The sequence below is a fragment of the Schistocerca nitens genome, chromosome 1, assembly GCF_023898315.1.
Source record: "Schistocerca nitens isolate TAMUIC-IGC-003100 chromosome 1, iqSchNite1.1, whole genome shotgun sequence".
Classification (NCBI taxonomy): domain Eukaryota; kingdom Metazoa; phylum Arthropoda; class Insecta; order Orthoptera; family Acrididae; genus Schistocerca; species Schistocerca nitens.
This window is the reverse complement of record NC_064614.1, coordinates 547,537,382-547,559,079: the sequence shown is the minus strand read 5'-3', so window position 1 is coordinate 547,559,079 and position 21,698 is coordinate 547,537,382. Positions and strand designations below refer to the sequence as shown.

At 40.1% G+C, this 21,698-nt stretch overlaps 1 protein-coding gene across 3 annotated transcripts in view; it reads left to right on the top strand.

Annotated features, from left to right (window-relative positions):
- Positions 1 to 21,698, top strand: part of LOC126254123 (cation-independent mannose-6-phosphate receptor) — a 633,915-nt gene that overhangs the window by 220,679 nt on the left and 391,538 nt on the right. For all 3 annotated transcript variants that reach the window (XM_049955284.1, XM_049955287.1, XM_049955285.1), the window contains one exon: positions 4,448 to 4,599. In XM_049955284.1, coding sequence (XP_049811241.1) covers positions 4,448 to 4,599 — 152 coding nt within the window. The remainder of the gene's footprint in view (positions 1 to 4,447; positions 4,600 to 21,698) is intronic.

Genomic DNA, 21,698 nt, shown 5'->3' with positions numbered 1-21,698 from the left:
TTAGGCCTATAAACAAATGTATATAGGCAAGTTTCTGATATAAAGTTACGCTGTTTTTCTGAAATCTGTATTAAAACAATGAAGTTATACGCTATTTGCGGTAGTTTACTTATTTGTTACCGAGAAACTAGTTAAATTACCGTGAAACAAGAAACAAACACGTTTACAAAATTTAAGCCTAAGCGCGACTTCGCGAAGTTACGATCTATTTGTGTTTTCTGAAAAAATACGCAAAGAAAAGTGAAACCTTTAATGGCAAGACTAAACGATACACTAATGCACGTATTTAATTTGTTGTCGGCGTTAAACTAAATTATATTACTGTCTAAATCACTTATCTTTCTGGAAATGGTTTCTGGCGTCACTTACTCGGCGGCCATCTTGGAACCACCACCTAGAGATGAGATAAAGTAGTGGCCAGCGATGGAAAATACTTTTAATGATACATGTGTAACCAATTTGTTTCATTAAATCCGCAGTTCCCTAACGTAAGCAAGGTTTCATCTATATGAGCCAACAGGTATGTATCAGATGTTGTGACTCTGTTCATTGCTCGTATATCAACACTTAAGTGATAGGATTCCTCACCATTAACACAATTGTTGTCCACAATTACTGTAGGCCTAGGGCTTGGATGAAGGTTGAATAATTCCAGCATTGAGCTGTTGCTGAATATTTTCTTACACAACCAACTGAAAGTGGTACGGAATTAGATAGGGTTTTGGAGTTATTAGTCCAGCATTCCTGGTTGGAACTTTGTAGTATGTTAGGCCTGTGGCCAGCAAATACTGCCTCCCCTCAAACAGCCCTGCAAACTCTTTCTAGTACTGGATACAAAAGACTTTGTTCAGATTCTGACAAATGTGACAGTTTTTCCTGTAAGCAATATCTAAGGCATTTCGTGATTGAGTAAACTTCCCTCATGTGCGGTGACTTCTGTTTTCTACTCTCTTGAAAAATTCTCATAATTAGATATCTCCTATATACTGGCCAGTAAAGTCCCACAGGGCATTATGGTGTCTCATACTGAAATTATTTAGGCAAACCGGCACACACATTTTCCCATTCACAGCCTCAGCCTTGAAAGGCCACCTTAACATGAATGTGAAGTCTGCCTAGAACTCCATTTTGGGTGTATGGGTCAGCCAGAAAGTTTGTTCCATTAGAATCTAAAATTTTGGCCATCATCCAGAGAACTCTTCTGATACCATCACATATGTTTACAGGGTTATTGGCAGATATGCGGTTCATCATAATCTAGATGAATAGGCCTCTTCCCCAGAGTTCCTCATGCCTGTTCAGTGTTTCGCCACCAAATTGGTGAATTGCATCTCAACATTGAGCAGTTTGCAGTCCGTCAATGACACTCAGAAAATGGTGTAGCAAATCGTTCCCCTGGACAACATCAAAATCTTGTTCTCATTTCTTTAATGCTTCACTCTTAAACTCATAATTTCTTTCATTGATTGTTAGTTCAAGAGGGCAGTTCCCATAGACTTTATTAATCCCATCCACAAACCACCAATACTGCAGCGAGGTGGCTTTAATGCCTGCTTATTGCCAAGAGGTAAAAATACAGTGCTCTCGTGAACTCCCGTATCAATCAAAATTCTTACTCTCCTTCTGAAAACAATGTTTCCCACCTCTTCCAAGCCACAAAAATTGATGGGATTGTCTGTCCTTATGAGACGCAGAGGGCTACTAAGCCCATCTGTCGTTTCCCTGGTTAGGTCTTCCATTTACCCTAAATTTCAGAAATCCACCTTGGCGGTGGTTTGATTTGCCCCATACCTGGGGGCATTTAATACACAGATGACCAGTCTCCCTGCAGTTAGGACAACAAGAGCACGTCATATGTTGGTGGTATGAGCCAATTGTCCATGTCATCTGAAATTGGTGTCATGTTGAATACATGGAAAGGTTCATTATTGCATGTGGGGGTTGAAACAAATCATCCGGCTTCTTGCACACAGTAGTAAGACAGACTGCCTCATGAAAAGATGAAAGATATGTTACTTTGATTTCACCTCTGATTTTCAGATTTATAACATGTATGAATACGTACATCAATGGCCCATGCTTCTGCCTCTTTGTGCAAGATATCATTACATGTTGCATCTCTCCCCAGGGTATAGGCACAACACTATCTCTTCCAAATATCCTCATGTTTTTGCCTTAGGGTGGACAGTGTATTTCTGTAATAACTTACACTTCTCTTATCTGCATACCTCTCTGTTAACTCCTTCACCAGAATGTCAAACATTCGTGTATTCTTCAATGTATCTACTGATTTTACATAAATATGTGCGTCGCATGACAACTTTATGTGTGCTGCTGTGTTAGACTGTGGGGGGAACTGTGCTATTTCTAGTTTCTCTAGGCATCTCAATGGTAGCCCGAACATTTTAACCTGGACCTGTGCTAAATTATCCTCTAAGTCAAAATTTTATGTTCCATTGTATCAGTGTGCTCTTGCAAAATCTTAACAGGATCTTTGCTACTACGTACCTCCACTGTGTACTTTGATTTTTGATAAATGGTGGTATTTTGTTACCCCAAATGGGAGCCAGAATTAGGAAATGAGATGAAAAGCTTCCATAATGCAAAAAGTCTGCTCTGGAGGTGGCATTCTCCACTAGTTTTTCAACTATAAGTCCTAGGGCAACACTTCCGGTAGCTGTGACAGAAATGGCATGAAGTGCTGTACTGTGCGAAACTGTGGGGACGGCAATAGCAACAGTGTTTGTGGGTAACTGAGGGCTGCAAGCAGGAGGCATCTGCATGGAGGCAGTATTGATCCGATAGCAACAGCTGGCCGAAATGACAATGGGGAAGAGGTGCCCCATTTTCAAGGCCAGGACACTCAAATGGAGCAGGAAGGCATGCAGAACTCCGCTGTGCTGATGAATGGGCTGCACATCTGTGGATTGTGGCAAAGTAACACAACCCTTTAAAAGGCACCTCTAGTGACAGGTCGGCCGCAGCATGAGCAAAGGCAACAGCGTGGCTTGGACAACCTGTCCAATAAGCAGGCAGTGTGGCAGCAAGACAGCAACGTCAGTAGTATGGCTGCAGCAAGGTGTGGATGCCAATGTTGTTCTTGTGCTAAACTGGCAGACAGACTGGTAGTGTGGCTACAAAGTCAGCTACAAAATGTTGGGTGTGACACCACCAGATTGCGGCAAGCAGCTCTTGGGGCAATGCGTCTGTGTGGTGCATGAGGGACACATTGACAATACATAGTTCAATCAAGAACTCATTGCAGTAGGTGCTGCTCACAAACAGCACACTCTCATGTGAATACGCATATGGCATGCAACCTCACTCAATTTCAAGATGGACCCATGGCATGACTCTCAAGCCATGCAAACCTGGGCCTCATTACTGACAGTGACAGGATGACTCCAGGTGATGCTGGCTGTGACAGTAGTCCAGGCTGGACTTTGCTCCACAATGCGGCAGAAAGTGCACGCCTGCAGCCATCTTCTATGCCCCAAAACACAACATGCATACTACAGTTTTCAATTGTGAAGATATAAATGAGTGAACTGTATGGTGGGCCAGACCCCACTGCTATACACCAGTTGTACAGGAGCCAAGGGATAAAACAAAGATTTAGGCATCCAAGGAGAATATTTTTGAGGAATAGTTGGCAATAGTAGAAGCATACTGTAACTCAGAACTTCTGATGCAAAGACATACCTGGTGAGGTGGATACTCCATCAGCTGATTGAATGGGCCATCATAGCTGAGTTGCAGAGTGGATTGGGAGATTACAGGAAGAAGGCACATTGTCAAGCCAGGAGATGGTTACAGAAAGAGTATAGGTTCTGGACCCTCTGCTCCCTACCTGTCTACTGGGACACCATATAACCATTTTTCCATGTTTTCTGTAGGCTGTGTGTTGTAGACGATGATCGCAATGCATCTCTTGTCAGCATCCCTCAACCATGTGACCTACTCTTACCCTGGAACATTAGCCAGTTATATAGCGTAAGCTGTGGGAACAATCCTTCGGCATAACAGTTGTTGGCTGGAGAGAAACAAAAGTTCACAGTAAAATGCTCCCAAACACCTTCAGTCTTGTGGCTGCCTGCAGATGCATGAAACATGGTTGGTTGAGTAATTGTAGGAGTGATAAAGACAAGTGCTGAGGTTCCCTCCTCATGTGGTAAGCAGTTTTTATTTTTTACTAATGCTCAATACATTATTTCCTTTGTAATGTTGTTGTGCTATCAGAAGACCATCTGGTTAAGTTGTATTGTGGGTGGTTTGTTTTATGACTGAGACTTATTTTAACAGAGTGCATTATATTGAACCAGTATTCATGAGTGTTCATTTCTTAGTTATTAAAATAATTTTTCCCCATACAGCATGAAATTTATGAATCTCAGTGTACTGTGTATGTTCATAAAAATAATGGGAATTGCAAATGATTTAATTTCAGAATGAACCTGTCTTCGAGGATGTTGTGTCATGTAACTACAAATTCTCTTGGAGAACAGTAGCAGCCTGCCCTGTAGGAAGTATTCATAATGGCACGTCTCCAATCCACAACAATGGAAACTGCACAGCAGAGAACTTCTATACTAAACATCTGTAAGTATTTTTTTTTTAAGTAATTGCTGATTTTACATTAAACAACCAGTGCTTTCTGCCAAATACCTCATGGTTGTTTGGCGTGTCGTTTCATGAACTATAGAAGTAAAAATATGGATATCACTTGCTCTTGCTCTTTTGTTACCTTCCACTTTTTTGATTCCATTGAGTGAGACCCTTTAGAGAATTGAAGACACCTCTGTCATTTTGTCAGCAAGCACATTCTCTTTTAATGTTTACACCTAACTTTCTGCCTTATATTTGACCTTGGGTACAGACTTCTGGTGCATAATACTATTCTTGTTGCTAAGCTCCTGGAAGAGATGAGATGGCACACATCAGCGCAGGAAGTTATGTAGTTAACTTTCTCTGTGTGCTGTTATTGTTAATTCTTAAGGTAGTACTACTAGTATGGACAGGGTGCTTGTGTGTTGTGTGCAGGTGCAGGAAGTGTTAGCCGTGATTTGCAAACAGCTGAAGACACTTACTACCCTGCCCAGCCATCTTCAGGCTGCTGCCTTGGGGTGTAGCAGTGGCATAGAACCTGGTGCATCACATAGGGCAGCTCAAGTGACACTCGTTTCGCTTACAGCCTGTACTGCTGAGGCAGCTTCCAGTGTTTCTGACATGGTGGAACCACCACAGGGTCAGTGATGGATAGTAACATGTTTGCATTGCTCGAGGCAGAGGATCAATGTGAAGGTTGTCTTGTCAGGCCTTGCCTATTGACACTATGAGTGAACAGGACTGTTCCTTCAGAAGGGCCTGAGCAGGCACATGCAGGGTAGGGTTTGCTAATTATTGGGAACTCCAAAGTGAGGCAAATTATGGAGCCATTAAGGAAATAGCATTCAGGACCTAAAGAAATGCAATTTTCACTCAACATGTCTGCTAGGGAGCTTCATCCAAGATGTGGTAGCCCTTCCTCCAACTATCGACCATCAGGATGCAGTCAGCTGCAAGCTATGCCTCACATTGCCACCAATGATGCCTGTCGTTTGAGTTCTGAGGCAATCCTCTGTTTTTATGGGCAGCTGGCAGAAGTGATTAATATAACTGGCATCACATACTGTACAAGTAGAGTTGATGCTTTTAGCTTCATTCCCAGAATTGATTGGGTACTTTGGTTTGGAGCTGAATGGGGGTTCTCAATCAAAGGGTCTGTTGATTCTGCGAAGATATTGGCTGCAGATTTCTGCTGGACCCGCGTTATGGGGGCAGGGTTGTTATTGTAGGATTTCTCTTGATAGGTCAGCAGGCTGCACTACACAAATGAAGGACCTATTTGAGTAGCCGAGTAGTTGTGGAGTGAGCGTGAAGGCTATATGATAGTTTGTGGTCTGATGAAAGCTCACCAGTTGATATGCAGAGTGAAAGCAATTTGCATACAAAGTAAAGACTCTTTGACAGTCAGAATTTTCAAACAGTAAATTGTTGAAGTATTTGTGGCAAAGTTCCTGAATATACTGCAAGCTGTCATTCTCAGGTTATTCTTAGAACTGATAACTGGCTGAAACCCAAAGTAGAAAGGTCCGAAATATTTAGTGGGGCATTGAACATATATTGACAAGACAGAGCAGATGCCATAGGAGTATCATTACAGTTGACAAAAATATTGTGTCTATCGATGTTGAAATTGAGTTTGTCTGTGAAGTGGTCTGTACGTGTGTAACAGGTCTAGGTGAACTCAAATAAAACTCAAATTAATTGTCGGATGTTGTAATGGCCACCCGATTCTGCTGTAACAGTTGCAGAATCATTCAAAGAAAGTCTACACTCAGTAGTGCAGAAATATTCTGAGCATGCAGTAGTTGTTGGAGGTGACTTTAGCCTACCAAGTATAGACTGAGACGTTTATGGATGCCATGGTGGTGGTACAGCCAGCCAGTCTTGGAACTACTTTTGAACAAGTTTTCCAGAAACTGTCTTAAGCAGCTAGTTGGAGAGCCCAAATGCAATAGAAATATTTTAGACCTTGTAGCTACAAACAGGCCAAACTTATCATCTGTATTAGAATGGAAATAGGAGTTTGTGATAAAGATGTTATAATAGTGACGATGGTTACTAAAGTTGATAAATCCATCAAATAGCCTAGGAGAGTACTTGCGTTGAAAATAACAAATAAGTGATTGTTAGCATCCCGTGTAGACAATGAATGGACAGTATTTAGTTCCATTACAGTGGAACATGAGGAATTACGGGTGAAGTGTAAATAGATTGTAAATTGTGCTCAAGAGAAGTATGTGCCAAGTTAGTGGGTAAAGAATGGGAAAGACGCACCTTGGTTTAGGGCGAAGTGTAAACAGATTGTAAATCGCGCTCAGAAGAAGCATGTGTCGAGTTAGGTGGTAAATAATGGGAAAGGCTCACCTTGGTTTAATCACAAAATTCGGAGAATGCTACAGAACCAGAGACTACTGCACTTTCGATTCAAAAAAGGTACACAAGGATGACAACTGGCAACTGGCATACAGCTACAACCATCATACCTTAGAAAAAGAGCTTATTGAGAGCCCAAGAAAAATCTGGTCTTATTTAGAATTGAGAAGCAGCTTGAAGTTTTCTATCGAGTCACTACCTGACAAGTCAGATGTGGCAGTAGAAGACAGCAAAGGGAAAACTGAAGTTTTAAATGTCATGTTTAAGAAATTATTTATGATAGATGATTCTATGAACATATTGTTGTTTGATAGTAGCATAGACTTCTACATGGGTGACGTAATAATAAGCATCCCTGGTGTAGAGAAGCAACGAAAGGAGTTGAAAACAAATAAGTCACCATGGCATGATGGAATCCTAATTCAGCTGTACAGAAAATTTGCAAAACCATTGTTCCCTTACTTAGCTGACATTTACTGCTAATCTCACCCAGCACAAAGCCCCAAGTGACTGGAAAAAAGTGCAGGTGACTCCTGTATACAAGAAAGGTAAAGGAACGGACCTGCAAAGTTTCAGCCCAATATCCTTAATGTAGATTTGCTGCAGAATTCTTGAACACACTCTGAGTTGACATATGGTGAATTTCCTTGAGCCCAAAAAGTTTCTGTCCATAAATCAGCACGGTTTTAGAAAGCATCACTTGTGCAAAACTCAGCTTTCCCATTTCTCATGTGATATCCTGTGAACCATGGATGAAGGGCAACAGATTCCTAGATATTAAGAAAGCATTTGACAAGGTGGCCACCCTCACCTCTCCTCGTCCCCCCTTCCCTGCACCCCCATCCAACTGCTGCTACCCTTGGCAGACTAGGTTCGCAGATATCTGAGTGAGTGGCTTGAAGACCAGGAAGATCAGTATGCCTTGATGGCAAATGTTCGTCAGAGACAAGGGTGCTATCAGGTGTGCACCATGGAAGTGTGATAGGACTGTTCTTACTCATTCTATACATAAATGATGTGACAGACTGGGTGAGTAGCAATCAGTGGCTGTTTGCAGATAGCTGTGGTGTACGTGATGGTGTCTCCGTTGAGTGTCTGTAGAAGGATACAAGAGGACTTAGACAAAATTTGTAGTTGCTATGATGAATAGCAGCTTGCTCTAAATGTAGAAAAATATAAGTTCATGCATATGAATAGGAAAAACAATCTTGTAACATTCGAACACAGCATTGCTTGAAACAGTTACACTGATTAAATATCTGGGCGTAACGTTGCAAAGCAATATGAAATGGAATGAGCACATAAGGATGATGGTATGGAAGGCGAATGGTCAGCTTTGGTTTATTGGAAGAATTTTGGGAGAGTGTGGTTCATCTGTAAAGGAGACTGCATGAAGAACGTCAGTGCCACCCATTGTTAAGTAATGCTCAAGTGTTTGGGATCTCCATCAGGTCAGAGTAAAGGAGGACATTGAAGCAATTCAGAGGTGGGCTGCTTGATATATTACCGGTAGATTCGACAGACACATGAATATGTCAAAATTTAAATATCGCTTACTCTTTTAGTACCTTCCGCTGTTTTGCTCTCATGGTGTTAGGTACCATACAGAATTGAAGCTAACTCTATCGTTTTATTAGCAAGTGCATTTGTCTTTTGAGGTTTGCACCAAAATATTCGACCTTGCGTGCAGACATCGGCTGCTTAATACCATTCCTGTTCCTAAACTGGAAGAGATTGAATGGAAATTGTTAATATGCTCTATGAACCGTTCTCATAATTTTAAATTAAAAGCTCTGTAAAAATCCCACAATCAGCTGAGAAAGAATGTTGATTCACTCACAACACCATGTAACTTTGAAAGCCTGATACACCTGTAATAGGTCTGATAACCGCGAGGTTGCCTATTAATGATTCCTTCGCCCAACACCCACGGTGCTATTGGTGCACATCACGTATTGCGATTAAGATAGTGTGCTGGTGGTTTTTTTTTTTTTTTTTTAAAGGGGCTGTAGGTTGGTGTGTGTGTGGGGGGAGGGGGGTGTCCCCCCCCTCCCTTCCTCCACTTTCATGCCCTACAATGGTTGCTGAAGCATACCAAGTGATTACAGTGCTAGAGGACTGGTGGCACTCACCAGCCCCCAGATCAGGAATACCAGGTTTGCCTTGTTAGTATCCTATCCAGCCCTTACTGATGGGCTCTTGAGGGACCACAGTGACTCACTACGCTAGGCAACAACTGTGGTTGTCAGAATCCGCTCTTTGGCTCCTATGGTTGTGTGAAGCATTTTAACTGGATGTGGTAGTTTTGAAAATGTATCCACAATGACCAGCCATAAGCTATGAGAGTATGATTTGGTGAAGCCTAAATGGAACCTTTCCCATAAAGCCTCTAGTGTGGTTCCTCTCCATATCAGTACTTATGCCGTTTGTTCCTGTTTCCCCACACCACAGTAACTCTATGCTTCTTCTGGCTATCCCTTCTCTGCACCATCCAATGGATTACAACTTGTTTGTGCACACATTTGGTGAACAGCGGTCTTGAGCCCTTGTAATACTATTTCTGTGTCTGTACTACAAGTCTAATCCCTGACTATATACCGTATTTACTCGAATCTAAGCCGCACTTAAATCTAAGCCGCACCTGAAAAATGAGACTCGAAATCCAGGGAAAAAAAATTTCCCAAATCTAAGCTGCACCTGAAATTTGAGACTCGAAATTCAAGGGGAGAGAAAAGTTTTAGGCCGCATCTCCAAATCGAAACAAAGTTGGTCCATTGTAATATGAGACACAATTTAGGTCGAATGAATGACGATACAGCTGCAGAAGTTTGATTCGAGTGGTAAGCTTAGCAGTTAAGCTTTACCAGTTAGCCATTGCTGTGCGTCAGGCGCTCCGTCCATATTTATATGAGTACCCTTCCTTTTTCATGTGCTTCGTCTGGTTTGAATTGATTGCTTATTTTTCTTTGATCTGATAAGTGCCGTTTTCTTTGTTATAGGTGTTTACGTCACTCTAAGCTGAAAATTCATTACTGTACTGTGTCATGCATTGTTTGTCGCATTCTGATAGTGTGTGTTTACGGCCTGTCGCCGCTCACGGCATGGCTTGCTTTTGTGTGCGCTAAAAAAAAAAGGAAAAAAAAAAGAAAGGAGAGAGAGAGAGAGAGAGAGGGAGGAATCGTCTCATTAGCGAAACAATGGCAAGAGACTGCTATTTGTTGTTACTTACACTGCTGCTTTCTTTGATAATGACCAACAAGAACGAAATAATAGACTGCGTGTGATAGAAGATGTTCTGATCGAGCGTTTAGCAAAAATTTTTCTCCGTTTGAAAATCTTTGCAGACGCCTCTTTAGTACATTACATTCTGCTCAGAAGTTAGAGTCATCTTAGATTTAAAAATCTAGTCAATTGCTGTGCTTCATTTCTGACTGTTTCACTATTAGGCATAAGAATAATACGAATATAAACATGACATGATATGTATATTCTTCCGCGTTTGCTGCTGTCTCACTCTTGTTTCGTAGTTTTTAGGCAGACACGATTTAAATGAGATAGCAGCAAACACGAAACAATACATGGCAAAATGTTTATATTCGTATTATTCTTATGGTGAAGAGAATACTGCATGTGATTCACAATTCATAAAAGTTCCTATTAGCAACCATCTCTTCTCACAGGTAGGAAAAAATTCAGAACGTAGAGTTGGCCATGTTGACAAGTAGAGTTGGCGATATTGACAAACATCCCAAAGAGTCTTGCCAGTCGGATTTTCGTAGTACATTGAAATGCTGCTAAATTCGAAGATGAACAATACGGAATTTGTATTTACTTTGTTAGATAATGTATGAAAATGCAGTGGTCGAAACTCGGGGTGGAGAAAAAAAGCTCGTCTTCCACCTTTTTTTTTTATTTATTTACTGACGCAGAGGATTTGGTGCCAGTGCCTACAAAGCAAGTCTGTGTAGTGCTACATATATTCGACGGCAGAAGTTAGTTGTGGCGGCACCCACCAACATTTTTTATAACTTCCGCTTACTTTGCACTCGATTCTAAGCCGCAGGCGGTTTTTTTGGATTATAAAAACTGGAAAAATGTGCGGCTTAGATTCGAGTAAATACGGCATATACTCCCCTCAGATAGCAAGCCAGTAATGGATGGGGGTGTGGCGTCCTGGGGTTCCTGAGCTTGGAGGCAGATGACAGCTGCCAGACCGATAGCACTGTAAACAGTAGGTGTGCTTCTGTGATAAGTGGAAGGCATGATAGGAGATGAATGGGAGTTGAGACAAAACACTCAGTTAACAGATAGCTCTGTGGTACCATCCTCACCCCAGTTATATAAAGTTTGTCCAAACTGGGACTGTTTCTGAAATGATCTCCTTCCAGAGCTGCTTGTGTTACTTCTATGGAACATGTTTAAAAAGTCTCACAATGGGATAGGCAGATGGATAAGTTGTAATGAAACCCAACCAACCAAGAGGCCTCAGGTTGGAATGTAGTGTGCTTTTGAATAACTGTCACACCTACTGTATGAAGGCTCAATTCCTTACTTCTACTGGGACAACTTAACATTTTTGGCCAGGGTCATGGCCAAGCAACTTAGATGCTGGTGTCTGGGTACCTATATTGTCACTGAAAGCACCTGCCATGTGACAAAGGTTAAATGAGAAACACTCTAACACACAAATGTGTTCAGCATATGAATTATGGAAGCATATGGAACTTGGTGGTCTCAGGTGTCTGCCTTTCCAATGTGCTTGTAAAATAAATCGAGCTCAAAAGGCAAGAGATAGTTAACATTAGCCAGAATGCAACTAAAAGGTAATCAAAAGAATGGAATCAATTAAATTTAACTAAACTTGAATTGAACCTGCGAGGTGGGACTTTTTACCATTCCAACATAATCAAACAATAGCATTAAGTTCCCATAAGAAGCTTTGGCTCATCTGCATGTTTTGGAAATACTATGACATTGAGAAACACGAGTTAATCAAGGAGTCAATTAGCTATTAGCATATGTGAAAACTATACATCAAAAAGTTCACTACTTTTAAGCCAAGTACAGGTATCACTTACCTGTGCTGTATACACAGTGCCAGGATGAAAGAATGCAAACTATTGTTGTTCTGAATACCTGCAGAGGTAAAGTTACACTTTTTCACAGTACGTAAGTTCAATGTGTGCTAGACACATTACTTAATTGCGTAGATGCAGGTCTGATTTCTTCTTTTTTTGGAATAAATTCAGATCATTTGGTGCTTGAAATAAATTCAGAACATTTGGCGTAGCACTCGAACTCAATTACAAGTGTTCATGGGTGTGGACCGAGGCTCTATGAGCACTGATCAAAATGTCCGTTTGTTGTGAGAGTGAGTCATTGAGTTACCACAGCTACCATGCTCAGATCTTAGCATGTCTCTCCACATGACTACGCATTCCTTCGCGAGGCTGCATACTCTGGCCATTGCTGACATTACAAACTAACGATCTAACATTAACCATTAATATGCAACGACCTACTTACAGGCCCTTTTACCCTCCTTTTACTTTCTTGAGGTTAAAAAAATCTTGATAAACAAGAGCACTACCTGACTTGGTGACTTCATATGGTATCTCAATACTTCACCGTGTAGACCTCAAAAGGGGACTTCCCTCATTGAATGCCTTTTGCACTAAAAGAGGTTGACATAGGCCATGAAGCTTGTAGAACATTTCATAATACTCAGCTTTCTGAGTGCTCATTGGCCTCCCTTCCAGCCACATATGGCAGACCTGCTGCCCGAGAGTGGCCTGTAGCCTTCTTTATGTACATTCCAAACATGGCTGTATCGGTCACTCTCCTATGCGAAGTGAAACTCCTGTTTGGTACAAATGAAACGGAGGCTACTTTACGTTACTATAGTATTTATAACAGACTTACATCACCTTATGACAGGCATAATTATTAGTGTCGTAAATTTAAGAGATACCTTAAGAACTGTTATTATGGACATAAAAAGTTTCGGATGAGAGGAACAAGTATGTAATACTAATAGCAGACATAGTTCCTATGCTACAGGATGGACAATTCATCAGAGAAATTTGCTAAAACTACTGAAGACAGTTACAGTTAATTTATCACACCCTGTGGTGAATAAATATATTTATAGTTTGTAAGAAAAAAAAGGGAGCCTTTGAAAAATTATCCCCATTATACATAAATAAGGCTAGGTAAGGACTCACAAGGTCACTGATATCAGTATTATCAAGTTCCGGGACATTATCTTCTTCTTCTTTGCTTGAAAGAAAATTGGCATGTGGCCCTTGTCATGCAGCCATTCTTCACATTTATTTATTTCATGTGATCTGATGGTACATAGTGTGTTACAGATGTCAGAAAATATCAGTAACATTGTTAATATATATTAACATTTAGTATCCTAATGTATTATATTGCAAAGATTGGTTAAGTTTACTTCGCTCCGAGTATCTTTCTTAATAGGTCATTCTACTACACACTTTGTGAATTGAATTGCTATTTATAAAAATATTTAGGGTGTGAATAAATGTTTAATACATGTCTCATCTATGAACTACTGATAAAGTGATTATACCTCAGTAATAGAAAAGAAAATACATAACATAAAATACAAAAATCCACACAAAATGTACACAGTTTGTCTAGATAGTTAGGTCACACACATTTAAGTAGTTGAACGTTACATTTAAAACTAGTGTACTCTTTTGGGTTGACATCAGCACTGCAGCCGATGTTGGAAGTGGATTCTTTGCTTTGATCAGTAAAGTGACAAGAAAGACATGGAATGGAAATTTGCCCTGATTTAAGCGCTTGCGCGTAATTGTTGTTATGAGTAGTATGCTCCTATTCCAGTCAGTAAATGAAGAGGATAATGCTATTTTAGGCTGCAGCTGGATGTATTGTACGCCTTCTGATATCTTGGTTGAATCCCCTTGTGTCTGCCAGGCATTTCTTTCTTTCTCATTGATTAACCTCAGCACTTCTCATTTAGGATTTCACCTAAGTTCATTGCTGCCAGTTTTGCTGAGCTGTACCATTTCATTACTAGGGACTACTATTTGTTTTATTTGTTGGCCATATTTAGTGTTGTATTTTGTCATATTTGGTGTTATAAAAAGTACTGGGCTGAGCGCAAGAAGCAAGTAGTCCAATCTTCGAAGAGAAAAAGTGAACATGGAATTACTCAAGTGGTCCAATGTGGTCAATCAAGTTAATAATTTGGTGTTATTTTTTGACAAATTTAGTGTTTTTTTCTGAATTTTTTCTGTCTCTTTATTTTCATTTTTCCTTTCCTTTTTTCCGAATTTGTTGTCTTTTTGACAAATTCAGTGGAATTTGTTGCCAATTTTGTGATTTTTATTTTTTTTCCAAATTCAGTTTTCTTGCGGAATTTATTTTACTTTTCTGCAAATTCATTGTTATTTTTTGTCTAATTCATTATTATATCTGTGGCAAATTCATTGATAAATTTTTGCTATATATATTCATTTTTGGCCACATTTGGTGTCTTTTTTTTTTTTTTTTTTTTTTTGCGAAAGTTTGTATCTTTCTGGATTCGGCCCCCCCCCCCACTCAGTGATTCTTTTGCCAAATTCAGTGATATTTTTTCTGATTTTGGTGTTCTTTTTCCCAGTTTGATGCTATTTTTTCCTTATTTGCTGTTAATATTTTTGAAATTCTGTGTTATTATTTGCAAAATTCATTTTTTTAAGTATGAATTCAGTTTTTTCCAAATTCGGTGTTATTTTTTTGGCAAATTACGGATTATTTTTTTAATTTTTTTTTTTCAAATTCAATACTATATTTTGTGAAATTTGGTGTTGTTTTTGCCAAATTCTGTGCTGATTTTGCCAAATTCAGTTTTGCAACTGCAAATGCAACTTTCATGTCACGCCATTTGTCAAACAATCTGAAAGAATGAACATGGAATGGCCTATTGCCAGAGAATCCCAGAAGATGAAGACGCCCTGCGAAAGATGAAGGAATGATGAACATTATGACTACCGTCATCAACAGTTAACCAGTTAATCAAAGGCAGCAACAAGCCTAAAAGAATTCCTCCAAAGCTGTCTGACCATATTTGTGGTTTGTGACAATCCATAAGCGTTCGTCTTATGACGAGGAGGAGTGTAAAGTCTTCTCTAAAGAAGCAACAGGCCACAGAACAACATGCTACTCATCAGTTAAAGACTGCTGTTATGCCACAGCTTGAACTAAAAGTATGCAAAGAGGTGAAGTGAAAGTTTATAGTGGTTAAAATCAGATAAAGTACTTGGGAGCAAGTAATATATCATACTTACCTAACTGTAAGATGACACCCCCTCCCTCCCATTAAAAAAAGAGGTTCCTTGACAAATTCTTATCTTCAGCAACCTCTGACTCATAAAAATTACAGCCTTTTTTTATCAATATAAAGTCTCTGCCCAAAAAGTTAAATTTGTGTGTTGTAAACTTATGCTATTAGTTGACCATCTTTATTTTGATGGTACAAGGAGAAGTAAAATCAATAAAAAGAAATGATTTGCATTAATTTTTACATTCACTTTCTTTTTGTGCACTGACTAAGCCAGTCATTTGTGTTACTGCTAATTTTAATTGTGATCATCCTAATCACTGGTATCCCAGCACATCAAAGTAAACAGGTGTCTGATTGTCCTTGTCCATATGGCTTATTACCTAGATGGATTATATGACACTGATACACAAAGTAGGTTTTCTTCAGATGCCATGGGAAGTTCCTAATCTGGCATTGTTCTATGTTGTAACATAGCTCTGGCCTCTTTCATTATCCTCATGCACCAGCCAGTACTTGCTTCGAATTATCTTCATCTCCAGCACATTAATTTTAATAATTTCTTGATTAACTGGGAAGTCTGTATTGTGTTTTCTTGCACATACTGAACAACCTTATCCTCCAGTTTGTGAAATTTCATCTGCTTCAGTCCCCTCAAAGCTTTCCATGTACAACTTGCATTCTTTAATTTACTTTTTTATCTGACACAGCCTATGTACATTCACTTCTGTGACAGCAAATTTACTGTCTGGTACAGATTTGTTTGTGGACACTGCTTCATTAATCGCCATTATCTTAAAATCAGTGTTGTGTTGTCAGCGTGAACCAATTGTTAACCGCAGATCGTAGATCCATGTTATTGATTGGTTTTCTGTGAATGGGCTTGCTCTGACCTTTGGAGGGGGGGGGGGGGGGAGCCCTACATCCAGTTTTCTGTTGCAAGTATAGTTTCTTCAAGAATTCATATTTTGCTTCTCCATAAAGTGACTAGATTCAGCAACTTTTCCAGTCAGACTGAGTTGCTAATTTTGAGGATGTAGAAATTAACAAGCTAACATACTTGCATACTTTCACTCTCTGGTGTCATATGGAATAATATTTTGGGGTAACTCAACACTTAGGCAAAAGGTATGCACTGCTCAGAAGAAAATGGTTAGAATAATGTGTGGGACTGATAGTCGTACATCTTGTAGGCATCTGTTTAAAAGGTTAGGAATTCTTACAACAGCCTCACAGTACATTTACTCAGTAATTAAATTTGTTCTCAACAGCATGGACCAGTTTAAAAACAACATTGACATATGAGATTAAAATACCAGAAGAAAGAAAGACTTACACTATCCTCTACTTAACATATCTTTGGCACAGAAAGGAGTAAAATATGCTGCTGTAAAACTTCAATAAATTACCAGATGAAATAAAATGTCCGACAGACAGCAGTAATAGTTTTAAAAATAGATTGAAATCGTATTTCCTTGACAACTCCTTCTATACCATAGATGAACACTTGACCCGTTCCAAATCATAATGGTTTCCGTGGGATTGATCAATGGAACACGTAACTAATTAACTTATTCTCAACAGTCGTAGCTGTAATTTGCATTCATTATTGATGTCCAATATCCTTGTAAGAGTGATCTACGGATGAAGACAACAACTACCACCACCACCACCACCACCACCACCAATACTACTACTGCTACTACTACTACTACACTGCTACAATTTACACTTCTTACGTCACTAACACTATAAGCAAAGCAAATGACACAATATGTTGTTCTCTCGGCTCCCTATAGTTGAATCAGCACAATTGTATCACTTTGGAATAATACTGCTGCCAGCCTTGAAAATCAACAGTGCTGTAGAGCAGTAGCAGCCGTAGGTGCCCACACAAGTGACAGATCTTAATGATCCATCACAGGTCATGCGATCTGCCTGCAGATCTTATATGCTTGGGCACATCACAGCGATAGATTGCTGCCGCGCGGGATTAGCCGAGTGGTCTAGGCGCTGCAGTCATGGACTGTGCAGCTGGTCCCGGCGGAGGTTCCGAGTCCTCCCTCGGGCGTGGGTGTGTGTGTTCGTCCTTAGGATAATTTAGGTTAAGTAGTGTGTAAGCTTCGGGGCTGATGACCTTAGCCGTTAAGTCCCATAAGATTTCACACACACTTGAACATTTTTTGATAGATTGCTGATGGCTTGGAATTCACTTGTAGCTGAATGAACTGTATGTGATATATGACAATATGGCTGCCTGGATGCATCATGTTTGCCTACTTATTAAGCGTAGTTTTGTTTTGTTTGCTTTGCCTTTGTTGAGAAATAACTTCAAGTTCAATTTGTAGGCTTTCAGGGGCCACAAACCACTCTGAGAAGTAAAGTTGAGGCCAGGGTTACCATCTAAATTAGAAATCATACAAATATAAACACAATGACACCCTCCAATTTTTGCAGTGATTAGCATTTTGATGCTTGTGCTGTAGAAGTAGAACTGATGAGAAGTTCATAGTAATAGTCATGTTCCACTGGGCTTCATCTGGTGATTTTGATATAATTATTAAACTTTATTCATTAATAAAGTTTTTAACTTCCAAACGAAATGACAAGCTGTAATGTTAAGTGAACATTTTATTTTAAATCAGAGGTTCCCAACCTTTCTCAGACCATTACCGCTGAGTGCAATCAGATATTAGCTAATGCACCCCACCCCCCTCCCCTGTTTCTAGCTGGTACCTCTTCCCCCCACCATTATCAACATTAAAAACTAAACATTAGGATGAAAAAGAACTTTCTGTGAATACTTTTATTTTTAACGTAATGACAACTAAACGATATGTTTCTGTAAGTGTTTTATTAAACCATGAGCTAATGACTTAGTGACACTATTGGTACTGCTTACCTCTAATAATTTCTTATACAATGATGAACCTATTCTCAGTACATTTGGAGGACTGTCTTACAACTCCTACTCAGTAAAGAAAACTAACTATCCACATGAGGGTAGGCACTTGTTACAAAACGTTTACTCTGCACCACTCCCCTCCCCAGTGACACTTGCTTCATCCACACGATATGCACCCATTTAAATCACTGAAGTTAATATATGTGCATTGCATTATACTTACTGTTTGTAATCATTTAATTGCTGGTCTCCTTACTTCCAAACTGGTATACATTGGAGCCAAATGCTTTCTGTCTGAATACTGTTGCTGCTGCTGCTACTGCTACTACTACTACTACTACTACTACTACTACTGTGACTACTATTACAGGACCTACAGTAGATTACTAACAATTACATAGTTACTGTTGTGTTGTGCTGTCAGTTAGTTCAATTATCTGTTGTGAAATAAATAATGAAGCAATTTTTGGTCCATTGTGTGAATTACCCACAACTTGGAGAATGCATTTTCATTTGTTATTTAAGATTACAAGGTCTGTTGAAAAAGTTCCAGAATTTTCATAATTTTGCACCAGTGATGTGTTTGAATGAAATTCTGTTGGTATCCCTGAACAAGCCAGTGTTTAATGTTTAACTGCTGGAAGTTTCAGTGTTGTATGTCTGTTAGTTATTGTTCAGCACTGTGTTGAGTAGAATGTTGGGTCACACAGTTTGCGAATTTCAAGATGGCATAGTTAGAGGAACCAGGTGTGTGGCCGGATTGAAGAGTTTTTAGCAAACAGAACACAGCATATTGTTCTCAATGGAGAGACGTCTACAGGCGTTAAAGTAACATCTGGCGTGCCACGGGGGAGTGTTATGGGACCATTGCTTTTCACAATAAATATAAATGACCTAGTAGATAGTGTCAGAAGTTCCATGCGGCTTTTTGCGGATGATGCTGTAGTATACAGAGAAGTTGCAGCATTAGAAAATTGCAGCGAAATGCAGGAAGATCTGCAGCAGATAGGCACTTGGACAGGGAGTGGCAACTGACCCTTAACATAGACAGATGTAATGTATTGCGAATACATAGAAAGAAGGATCCCTTATTGTATGATTATATGATAGCGGAACAAACACTGGTAGCAGTTATATCTGTAAAATATCTGGGAGTATGCGTACGGAACGATTTGAAGTGGAATGATCCTATAAAATTAATTGTTGGTAAGGCGGGTACCAGGTTGAGATTCATTTGGAGAATCCTTAGAAAATGTAGTCCATCAACAAAGGAGGTGGCTTACAAAACACTCGTTCGACCTATACTTGAGTATTGCTCATCAGTGTGGGATCCGTACCAGGTCGGGTTGACAGAGGAGATAGAGGAGATCCAAAGAAGAGCGGTGCGTTTCATTACAGGGTTATTTGATACGTGTGATAGCGTTACGGAGAAGTTTAGCAAACTCAAGTGGCAGGCTCTGCAAGAGAGGCACTCTGCATCGCGATGTAGCTTGCTTTCCAGGTTTCGAGAGGGTGCGTTTCTGGATGAGGTATCGAATATATTGCTTCCCTCTACTTATACCTCCTGAGGAGATCACGAATGTAAAATTAGAGAGATGCGAGCACGCACGGAGGCGTTCCGGCACTCGTTCTTCCCATGAACCATACGTGACTGGAATAGGAAAGGGAGGTGTGGCACATAAAGTGCCCTCCGCCACGCACCGTTGGGTGACTTGCGGAGTATAAATGTAGATGTAGATGGAACAACACATCTGCTTTAAATTTTACATGAAACTGAAGAAAATCTTTACAGAGGACACTAGATGATGCAGGAAGCCTATAGTGATGAGTCGTTAGGCGTACTTGATGTTACGAATAGTTCAAATGGTTTAAAAATGGCCAGAGGGAAGTTAAAGGTGACCCTGTTCAGGGCACCCTTCGATGTTTACTGACAATGCTCGTGTCAGGAAGGTCAGCGACATTCATTCAAAGAGTGACTGTCAGAGAAATTGCAGAAGAATGTAACATTCCAGTTGGATCATGTCATGAAATCCTGACACAGCATCTTGGAATGCATCGTTTTGCTGCCAAGTTCGTCCCACGGCTCATGATTCAAGACCAGAAAGATCTCTATGTCACAATGTGTGAAGAGCTTTTGGATTGCGCAAATGTGAAGTAGATGTTCCTTCAGAGAATTGTAACTGGTTACGAAATATGGGTCTACGGCTATGACGTTGAGACCAATGTTCAATCTTTACAATGGATCAGGAAAGGTTCTCCAAGACAAAAAGAAGCACGTCAGGTCAGGTCAAATGTCAAAGTCATGCTGATAGTTTTCTTTGACTTTGAAGGATTGGTTCATTATGAATTCGTGCCTCAGGGGCAAACTGATAATCGATGGTACTATCGGGATGTGTTGTGGTGCCTGCGAGAAAATGTGAGGAGGAAATGGCCTGAAATGTGGCGAGAAAGTTAATAGATCTTGCACCATCATAATACACCCACACATTCATCCCTGTTGGTTCGGGACAGTTGCACAAAAAATAAAATCACTGTGCTGCCTCATCCTCCGTACACTCCAGATCCGGCCCTCGGGGACGTTTTTTATTTCCCAGGTTGGAAACCCTGTTGAAAGGACAAAGATTTGCAACGATAGATGAGATAAAAGAAAATTATCTGACAACCCTTCGCGTGATCCAGCAGGAGGCATACCAAGACTGCTTTTGGAAGTGGAAACGGCATTGGGAGGTTTGTATCACTTGTGGAGGAAAGTCTTTTGAAGGAGACCATGCTCAGTAAGTAATAGGTAAACATAGAAAAAATATATGGGCAAAGTTCCAGAATCTTTTGAGCAGACTTCATATGTGTCGTACATGTTTCAGTTTTACTGTAGTATGTGTGCAGAGAGTGGACTACATGACTATAAGAAGAAGATGTTGTTCATACATTCGTTTCACAAGCTGTAGCCTCCTATACACTGTCAGACGTTAATGCTAGTATTTGAAAAAAAATGTCCAGGTGTAAGTAGAACTCACACATTGTGGGTATGTTACAAACTGAATTATCTACCAGGTCATTATAATTAAACTTTCCCTATTTAACACATTATAAAATGGAAACTAATTACCATACGAGTACCAAACTTTGTAGCATTAATGTCCAGAGTATGTCATGCATGATTTGCATGTGCCATAGTGCTGCTGTCCAGTTTTACATTTACATCTACATCCATACTCCGCAAGCCACCTGACGGTGTGTGGCGGAGGGTACCCTGAGTACCTCTATCGGCTCTCCCTTCTATTCCAGTCTCGTATTGTTCGTGGAAATAAGGATTGTCAGTTTGCTTCTGTGTGGGCTCTAATCTCTCTGATTTTATCCTCATGGTCTCTTCGTGAGATAAACGTAGGAGGGAGCAATATACTGCTTGACTCTTCGGTGAAGGTATGTTCACGAAACTTTAACAAAAGCCCGTACCGAGCTACTGAGCGTCTCTTCTGCAGAGTCTTCCACTGGAGTTTATCT